Source organism: Myxine glutinosa, chromosome 1, assembly GCF_964187855.1.
Source record: "Myxine glutinosa chromosome 1, kmMyxGlut1.1, whole genome shotgun sequence".
NCBI lineage: Eukaryota > Metazoa > Chordata > Myxini > Myxiniformes > Myxinidae > Myxine > Myxine glutinosa.
The window spans coordinates 71359993-71369992 of record NC_136261.1 but is presented as its reverse complement, the minus strand read 5'-3'; the positions used below and the strand labels follow the sequence as shown (position 1 = coordinate 71369992).

At 42.5% G+C, this 10000-nt stretch overlaps 2 protein-coding genes across 11 annotated transcripts in view; one reads left to right on the top strand and one right to left on the bottom strand.

Annotated features, from left to right (window-relative positions):
- LOC137422962 (zinc finger BED domain-containing protein 5) overlaps positions 1 to 1722 on the top strand; it is a 2367-nt gene extending 645 nt beyond the window's left edge. Inside the window, exons 3-4 of the mRNA XM_078771566.1 lie at positions 512 to 667; positions 814 to 1722. Coding sequence (XP_078627692.1) covers positions 512 to 667; positions 814 to 1722 — 1065 coding nt within the window. The remainder of the gene's footprint in view (positions 1 to 511; positions 668 to 813) is intronic.
- LOC137424966 (dedicator of cytokinesis protein 7) overlaps positions 1 to 10000 on the bottom strand; it is a 212011-nt gene that overhangs the window by 1730 nt on the left and 200281 nt on the right. For 5 of the 10 annotated variants that reach the window (XM_068112899.2, XM_068112932.2, XM_068112907.2 and 2 more), the window contains 7 exons: positions 9710 to 9844; positions 9318 to 9407; positions 8978 to 9214; positions 8675 to 8818; positions 6346 to 6452; positions 6013 to 6177; positions 1 to 3279 (listed from right to left, as the gene is read on the bottom strand). The exon at positions 1 to 3279 is cut by the window's left edge and continues 1730 nt beyond it. In XM_068112899.2, the coding sequence (XP_067969000.2) occupies positions 3231 to 3279; positions 6013 to 6177; positions 6346 to 6452; positions 8675 to 8818; positions 8978 to 9214; positions 9318 to 9407; positions 9710 to 9844 (927 nt within the window). In that variant the 3' untranslated portion in view covers positions 1 to 3230. Of the gene's footprint in view, positions 3280 to 3389; positions 4031 to 6012; positions 6178 to 6345; positions 6453 to 8674; positions 8819 to 8977; positions 9215 to 9317; positions 9408 to 9709; positions 9845 to 10000 lie in introns of those variants that run through there. The other 5 variants (XM_078773155.1, XM_068112924.2, XM_078773174.1 and 2 more) reach the window with 3 other exon arrangements.

The following is a 10000-nucleotide window of genomic DNA, read 5'->3' as shown; positions in this document are numbered from 1 at the left end:
TCAAATAATACAGTTCAAAGGAGGATTGCTGACTTGTCCAGCGACATAAAAGAACAGGTGATTGCTGAAATCAAAGACGCTGCATTTGGATTGTTCTCAATTCAGTTGGATGAAACCTGGTGTTGGCTTAGCGGTTAGGGTGCCGGCTTGGGATCCTAGGATCCTGGGTTCGAATCCCGGGCGATCGCTGAATTAACGCCAGGGGGGTTGACTCAGCCTGTCGTCCTTCCGAGGTCGGCAAATTGAGTACCAGCTTGCTGGGATGAATGATCACGGTGTGTACCCTGATTTAGAATAGGTACACCGTATCCCTGCGCATCGTAAGAGGCGACCAAGGGTTGGCGTCAGGAAGGGCATCCGGCCATAAAAACATTGCCTCAAACAGGGAACCATGATTGTCATGGGGCGCGCAAGGCTAACCCCCGGTCTAGCGGGGAAAATGGCCTTAAAACAATCATTCATTCATTCAATTCAGTTGGATGAATCCAAAGATGTTTTATCCTGTTCCCAGCTTCTTGCCTTCGTTCGGTATGTGAAGGGTGATTCCATCAAGGAAGATTCCTTATTCTGCCGTTCTATCGAAAGAAATACCAGAGCTGTGGATGTGATGGAAAAAGTAACAGAGTTCTTTGACCATGAGGAACTGAACTGGCACAATCTCTGTGGAGTGTGCACTGATGGCGCCCCAGCTATGCTAGGAGCAAAAAGTGGCTTCCAACGCTTGTTCGAAATCTATCTCCAGGCATCATTTCTGTTCATTGTCTGATTCATCGGCAAGCTCTCGCTTCAAAAACCCTTCCATCTCATCTTCAGGATGTTCTTGAACAAGTCATCAAAATTGTGAACTACGTGAAAAGCAGTGCTTTGAATTCCCGACTGTTCAAGCAATTGTGCACAGAAATGGATTCAGAGCATAAGAACCTGCTTTACTACACCAAGGTGCGTTGGCTATCAAAAGCAAATGTTGTGGCACGAGTGTTTGAACTCCGAGAAGAGATGCAGAGTTTCCTACAGATGCAAGAAAAGCACAAACTTGAAGCTTCCTTCCATGAAAAGCTGTGGGTCTTTCGCCTCGCATACCTTGTGGATATTTTTGATCAACTGAGCAGACTGAATCTAAAGCTGCAAGGAAAGGGAACAACTATCATTCAGTTCATTGGCATTCTCAGTGCATTTATACAGAAGCTTGAAAACTGGAAACGAAAGGCTGAGGAGGGGAACTTTGCCATGTTCGAATCTCTCTCAGAAGTCACTTTTAATGAGCCGTTGGATCCTGGCGTTGCAAAGGATGTTGTGACATACCTCAGCTGTCTCCGAGAAGAATTTCTGCAGTACTTTCCAGAAATTGGGAGAGAAGGACTGGCGCTCATGAGGAATCCTTTTCTTGTTAAAGTCAGTGACGTCCAGGATGACCTGCAAGATGAACTGATTGAATTTCAAAATGATTCTGGATGCAGAGATGTCTTTGAAGCTTCCTCTATCTCTGAGTTTTGGCCAAAAATGATGGGAAGCTACGCCAATATTGCAAAGGAATGCCTTCGGAAACTCCTGTCCTTTGCAACAACTTATCTTTGTGAATCAGGCTTCTCAACGTTGGTGCAGCTGAAGACAAAGGCTCGGAACCACCTTGAATGTGAGGCAGATCTTAGATGTGTGCTTTCTACAAGAGAACCTAGGATTTGGAAACCGGTGCAGGAAATTCAGGAGAACATCTTTCATTAAAGTAGCTTTAGGTTAAACTGGTTTAAGTTTTTTTTCAATTGGCAGACACTGCAATGTTTTGTGCTACAGCCCACATGCAAAGCACCCTGGAGATGAGTTTTCAAATATTTTTTATTTTCCTGGTTATTATTGCAATGTGTTAATAGAGTTTCATTTCTTAATTTATAATAAATATTTGTTTTTTTATGGAAAAGCCTTGAAGTCTGAAGTGTTCATTTTCCTTTTCAATTCATTTTCTTGATGTTCTGTTCTAAAAAATTCTCGCAAGACCCTTTGTCACAAATAAATTTGCTTTACTTCACTCACATTAATTCATTTCACAAAGAAATTGTTCAAATGAGAAATATTGCTCCATTAAATACTCTAAAAGTCTAAATTGAATTGAGTTGTGGTTCTTATTGGCATTTCTTTGGATTCAAAAAATTGCAATGATCCCCACTGGGCCATGACATGTCAGGTCAAAAGCCAGTTGGGCCACATAGCGAAAAAAGTTGGGAAACTGCTATAGTGTGTAGTGTGAGACTGTAATGTGTTGTGTGAGACTGTAGTGTGAGACTACAGTGTGTATTACGAGACTGTAGTGTGTAGTGTGAGACTACAGTGTGTATTGTGAGACTGTAGTGTGTAGTGTGAGACAGTAGTGTGTAGTGTGACACTGTAGTGTGTAGTGTGACACTATATTGTGTAGTGTGAGACTGTAATGTGTAGTGTGAGACTGTAGTGTGTAGTCTGAGACTGTGGTGTGTAGTGTGAGACTGTAATGTGTATATGAGACTGTAATGTGTAGTGTGAGTCTGTAGTGTGTAGTGTGAGACTGTAATGTGTAGTGTGACACTATAGTGTGTCGTGTGAGTCTGTAGTGTGTAATGTGAGACTGTAATGTGTAATGTGAGACTGTAGTGTGTAGTGTGACACTATAGTGTGTAGTGTGAGACTGTAATGTGTAGTGTGACACTATAGTGTGTAGTGTGAGTCTGTAGTGTGAGACTGTAATGTGTAGTGTGAGACTGTAGTGTGTAGTGTGACACTATAGTGAGTCGTGTGACTGTAATGTGTAGTGTGAGACTGTAGTGTGTAGTCTGAGACTGTGGTGTGTAGTGTGAGTCTGTTGTGTGTGTTGCAGACAAGTGCACACAAACGTGGCATTCGCACATCAAACAAACAACACCTTGCTGCAACACCTCCAGCCACCTTGGGTGCACAACAACACACGTTTCAAGTTTCAAGTTAGCCCAGGATGCATTGGGCAATGGATATGGCAAAACGATGTTTATAAAGTGTCGATGATTAGAGCAATTTCCAAGTAATTAACAGTTCAAACGACCACTTTTGGAGTTGCAGATCATAAATGTGGTCAAAAAGGTCAAAAAATAGGGAGAGGTAAAGCAACAACACAACTCCCACATCTATGGCCAACAGGTTGCTGAGAGTATGCTACAAACTTCTCAGCGGCGGAATGGCATTTGCTTTTGATTCCTTCTCTCGTCGTCGGCGGGACCGAGGTGTGATCATGCCTCCACTCGACGCAAACTCGATCTGTTGATTGATTCCCGAGAGCTGAAATGTCATGGCACCCATCGAGTTAGATGTAGACATGTGTTGCAATCATAGGAACACAATATAAGAGTCAAGGAACACAATGGAAAAGAAGGCAAAAACATTGTGGGTTAATTTTTCCATCATATATTCTGGAGCATATTTTACATTTTATAACAATGCCAAAATCGAAGGCCTTGGGCTTGTAATATATTTATATAACACCACAACCCCGAGAAAGGCAAAGGCTTACTTATTTAACATGTCAAAATGTTGTCCTTAAGTCTATCTGTTTTGCATCCATCTGAAGACCTGCAATTTCTGCATGCCCGGATATGGTCGAATTGCCAATAAGCTTCACTTCCACACTACCAAGAAACAAACGTGAAAGAGACCTTATTATGTCGTCTGGGAGTGAAGTGTCATAGTTAACGGATCAATTTTCCTGCATAGGTGTACAGTAGGGTGGTTTTTAGCTACATAAGGCAAAAATAAAAATTGAATTGTTTTACTCCTAACCTTTTTTTTTTTGGTATCGAGGTAAAACTTTTGCCTGTGAAATATTTTTTGAATACATCAAGTTTTAGGGGTTGCACAGTGACTCATAGTTGCCAGCCACTCAATGTTTGTTCCCGATAAGCGTTGTGCCCGATAAGCGTTGTTTTCCTGCAATCGGGAAACCTCTTGCGATGTTTTGTCACACCTTGAAGCAGATACTGGGTTTGCTGTTCATCCCTTGTCAGGAGACGATTGTACTCTTCAATGAGAGCAGCTGCATACACCAGAGTACAGCCGTACTGTATTCAATTAACTTAGAAACAACTTCAAAATGTGCAGTACATAGCAAGGTCATAGGTCAACTGTAATGGTCAAAATCATAAGTATAGCAGTGGAGAATAAATAATCAACTCCAAACATTTATGCGAGCCAAATATGTGGAATTACAAACTCCGTGTGCAACCCCTCAATTTAGTCCAAATGGCTTAAAATTTCACCACAATTGTTTTTTCATACATACAAAAGAATTTAAGTGTTAGGAGTATGACTTTTCTAACTTTCATTTTTAAGAACCACCCTAGTGTACAGGTGATGCATTTGCAAAGCTTGAAGTGACATGAGCCGTCGTGGTAGCTTGCTTGACCTGCCCAGGGTACCGTGCAGATGCATCACCGCTCGGCCTTGGGCGTGTGTGCTGGGGTAAGTAGAGCGACTTTTAGCAAGGTGCGGGCCCATTGCCAATGTGCTAGCAGAGATAAGGTGATAAAAACAGTTCCTTTGTAAGTCATAGTTTTTTGGGGAATCAGGACTGTTGAAGCAAAAGGTCTCTCACCAAGGAAAAGAAAAACATACTGAGCGAGTAACCGCAAGCAAAAGCTGCCAGTTGATAATGCAGCGACGTAGCACATAAAGGAATTGTATGTTGACTAAATGATTAAGAACCATCGGCAAACACCGAGAAAAAGAGAAGGAACAAACTTTTGAAAAGCTTTGTAAAATAAAGATGTGCTGCAGTTGGTTTGGAGAGACATGACCAAAGGCAAGGATCTCTAAAGGGGAAGCTCATTGCAAGTTCAACATTTCAAACATTGTACATCCGCCAAAAGTTGTGGACGAATTTGGAAGAAATTTGGTGAGAGGTTGGGTGTGCGACAAGGAAAAAATTATTTGATTTTGGTGAAGATCTGGATCCGGAAACTGAAATTGTAAAAGTGATTCTTCACCATTGAGAGATGGGGCCAAAAAGGATATATAACACGGTATCTCAAAAGCTGTGAATGGACTGGGATGAAACTTCGTGGATAAGTTGGGCGTGTGACAAGGAAGAATTGATTCTATTTTAGTGAAGATCCGGATCCGGATCAGGACCCTGGAATTTTAAAAGTGTTCTTCACCATTGTGCAATGCGGCTAAAAACCGACATATAGCAGGATACCTCAAAACGTTATGGACGGATTCGGACGAACAATGGTGACAGGTTGGGTGTGTGACAAGGACTAATCGATTCGATTTTGGTGAAGATCTGGGATCTGGATATGAGAAATTTAATTTTTTGAAGTGATTCTTCACCATTGAGAGATGGGGCCAAAATTATATATAGCATGATATTTCAAAAAGTTTTGGATGAGTTATGACAAAACAAGGTGGATGAGTTAGGAAGGTGACAAGACCAAGCCGATTTGTTTTTGGTTCTGGTCCGAATCCAGATTCTGCCGATCACTGGCATACAAAGCGTGAACACTGTTCAGTCTAGCAGAGGTATGCGCTCTACCGAGTGCCGTTGTAGTTTTTAGACGTGTGTTTCTCAAAACGAGATTTTTTTTATGAAAAGACAAGCATACGCATTTTCCTACAAATAGCAAAGTACTTTGGACATGCAAAGTCATGGAAAGCTTGTCAAAGCAATACCCTAACCCTAAGGCCCTAAGCTGTAAGCGTAAGGCCAAGAATGCAAGGCCATACACCTGGCATTTGCTATTTCTGCATTGAAAGACAAGATCAACTTAAAATGCAGATCTTACAGGGCAACTGGTATGCTGACTGTTGGACACGTGGAGCACCAGGAACCAAACTGAAGGATTTCTCATTTGCCGAAACCCACCGCAATAAATATAAACCAACACATCGGTGACAACGCGAAGGTAGAGAGACGAGGACTATAAATTACTCGGTGAAGTGGATGGTTTAAAGTGTTGCAGTCGAAAGCCTGCAGGATGAGCCAAAGAAATGGGGTCAGAAAAAACATTTGGGCCATACCTGCTGAGCGTAGGGGTGAGTGGCTTGTACAGTTGTGCAATTTTGCGTACAAGCATTGGTTGTAAGGCCTCAACCAGCTTGTGGTAATTCCTTTCCAGTTCCCGCTGGTACTCCTTCTGATCTGACCCGATCAACGCCTTGTTCTTTCGCAAAGCATCACTGCACCTGCTCGGCCAGTGTCACCGGAGAATATAACGATATGCAAACTCAATGCAGAATAAATTGATGATAGAAGAGCTTCATTACAGCAGACTTCCATACATTAATGAGCAGGTATGCTATGTGGATCGGTCAGTTTATCGATAATTTGTTGAAGCCCCAGCACCTTCTCACCGTTTGATGAAGTCTTTGAAACACAGGCGCAGTTTGTTGTGATGTCGAAAAAGCTTTGGGTCATCGGGTATGTCAGAGAGGAAAACTTGAGCAACCTCGAAGGGGCCCTGGGAATGGAGGTTTGAAAAACGTACATTGATTCCGCCAACTACGTCAAATACCACAAGTATTTGCATTCGTACACTTTCCTTTACAATGGCTCGCAAGTACGGAATAACTAAATGTAATTTGTTCAATATACGGTAGTTGAGTGAAAGCATTGTCAACACAATCAGTAATATTAATGTGAAATGTCACATGCCTTTCACAGCCAATCAGGGAACCATAAAGACATGACGTCGATACCGCCACAGAAATTACTGGGAATGCTATTGGAGGTGAATTCTTCTTACAAGGATCTAAAAATTTCCAATGATATCTGAAATAATATCTCAATTTATGAAACATAAGATTAAAATGAACTAAACATTTATTAGTATCGCCACGCTTCCCCTAAAGAGCAAAGATGAACAGAATGATGGCAAAAAGTTCCACCATTAATGTTCCAGATAAAACCGTCTTTCCTGTTTTGACCCTTGTGACCCTAAGTCCCCAATGTTGATTGAATATACAAAGTTTCATTTTAAAGAATAAAAAAATGGCCCGGGGGAGGGTTGAGGGGTGGGATTAGGGGGGGGGGGGCAGGGAGTTTGGCCCAAGTCTTTCACGAACCGGCAGTCCAGGCCTGATGTTTCACTGGAGCTGATTCGCGGAGGAATTTATAATTTGTTCAGGTTCAGGGTTTTTTTTTTTGGTTTTTTTTTGTATACAGAATCGAGGCTCGTGAAAGAGCTAACATTTATTTCACAAACAAATCAAACAGACAAACAAAATATATAAAAAGAGGGAGCGGAAGACAAGATGGGGAGAGAAGGCGAAGCACACAAACACAACATTTGAGAGCAGGGAGATGTGTGGGAAGGAGAGGGCTTGGGGGGAGGAGACGTGGGATGGGGGTGGGGGTGGGGGGGGGGAGGGGTGGGAGAAGTATAAAACACAAGGACACCAAGGACTTCCAGGACAGAAGTTGGTAATTCAAAAAAGTGGATTTGGGGTGAAATTAGCGGGGGTAGAAAAGATCAAGGTTTTGGATGGGGGAAGATAAGAGATGGTGGTGAACAGCTGTTTTAAAGACCTGGAGGGTGGAGTGGGATTGGAGGGATTGGACCCTGGAGGGTGCCAGTGTTAACTTGCCTACTCTTCGTGAAATACACCGTGGGATCTTCAATGTTCACCAGCTAATGCTAGCAGACGGGACACCCAGCTTAACGTCCATCCTAGGGACGGCGCACTTTGTGAAGGAACACCCTGCCATCGAAGGGCCAATAAGACAATTTATAGTCAGTTCGAGAATGGAATCCAGACTTGGCAGCTCAAAGTAAAATGTGATACTTCTGCACCATCATAACGAAACAATGTGTTAAAGAACAAATAACTTGATTACAACAGCACTGGCTTTATAATTCACATTACCTTCTTTTTTTCTTTTTTTTGTATACAAGATCGAAGCTCGTGTAAGAGCTAACATTGAGCAAAAAATGACAAACTGACACATAAAACATATGAGCGGGAGACAAGATGGGAGCGGGAGACAAGATGAAGAGCAGGGACATCGGGAGATCTGTGGGAAGGAGAGGGCTTGGTGGGAGGAGCGTGGGAAGGAGGGAGGAGGGGGTGGGGGATGTAAAAAACACATGGACACTGCTAGGACTTCCAGGAAAGAAGTCGGTATTTCAAAAAAGTGGATCTGGGGTGAATTAACGGGGGTAGAAACAATCAAGGTTTTGGATGCACCAAGGATGTTTTTTTGGTTTTTTTGATGTTTTGATGTTTTTGGATGCACCAAGAATGTTTTGGATGCACCAAGGATGTTTAAAAAAAAAGTTTTTGGATGCACCAAGGTTGCAAGCACCAAGGATGTTTTGGATGCACCAAGGATGTTTTGGGTGCACCAAGGATGCTTTTTTTTTTGATGTTTTTGGATGCACCAAGGTTGTTTTGGATGCACCAAGGATGTTTTTTTTTGATGTTTTTGGATGCACCAAGGTTGCAAGCACCAATGATGTTTTGGATGCACCGAGATCAAGATTTTTGGATGGTTTTGGATGATCAAGGTTTTCATTTGTTTTGGATGGTTTTGGTTTTGGATCAAGGATTGCACTTATGTTTTACAGTTATATTGCTGATAGACTCGTGGTAACCTAATAGTAACCAAAGTTTGACTTAACATATTACTCACAACATAATCATTATCCGTTTTTATACACACATAGAACTTCAGATTGTTCACCTGGTTAACAGTCGTTCCGACAGAACCCTGCAGGACCATTTGCAGCATCTTCGGGTCTGGGGGGTCCTGGTGTGTGGCGAAAGCCAGTTCCTGTGTCTTTTTCTGCATATCTTCAATCGCCACTTCAATGGGAGTCAAGATGATCTAATTTGCGAACCAAGGTTAGAAGTCACGATGAACGTCACAACTACAAAACTACAGTGCAGTCACGGTTTTTTTTTTTAACAAATGGAAACATTCCATGGAGTGATCATTGTAATGAAGATGCTTGTACTGGGACTCCACCCGAGTTGAAATACAAACCTCCTGTTTGTGATTGACGTTGATACGTGTTTTGATGTATGGAAATGCATGTGACGTGGTCAGCACGCTCTTGCGCTTGTACTGCTCTTGCAGCTCCCCGTGTGCTCGGCCGTCCAGCGTGAAGGGCGTTGCGAATAGGAATCGCCGGATGTTGTAATTTTTGTCAAAGTACGTGACGCGTTGCTTCATTTCATACATGTCAAAGTATGGTTCCACGTATGTTATCTGGATGCATGCCTGAGGAGCACGCCATCACACATTGCAGGTTTGTATACGTGTCCGTGCACCATCACGCGGCCGATACTGGTGCAAGAGAAAGAGTAAAACAATCGTGACAAACCTTGTTCGGGTCAAGTTTGTTACGATCCACAGGATTGGAGTCTTTGATGACTTCAACAAATTCTTCCCCAAAGCGCTCGGTATAGAAACTCTGCTCACCATCAGCACCAGAACGAAGGCACATCAGTCTGACTTACATAAGTGACAAAGCCCTAGCAAGAATGTTGCAGAATAATCATAGAAAAATAATCCCAGTTCGACAACGAGTACATCAATGACTGTTTAAATTACGCTGCGGATAAAATTAATGTCAAAACACAATCCTAAACTACGTGTGAAGCCTAAACTATGAGGCAGATATGATGACGTGACCTCTGTTTCATATGAATAGAAAAGAGAGTCCTGCAGGAGATCAAAAACACTATGCTGCTCCACGAGGCATGTGGGGCACACCTCGAGTCTGTGGGAAATCTCGGCGAGCTTGGTGATGGCTGGCTCTTTGTATACAAACTCCTGTTCATCCAGGTCGCCAAACCTGGAGCCGTAGAAGCCGACCCGGAAATACGTACCAAACATACGCTTTGCAGCCTTCGACGGGGAGGAGGGGTTTATACACAACGTCAGAAAGATGGGCGAAGGTCAAAACAATAAATAAATAATTTGTCATTTCTTATGGACAATTAAATCAGTCCAAAATTTTTTTCGCCGAGAAAGATATTGACTAGGAAGCCAAATTGGTACATT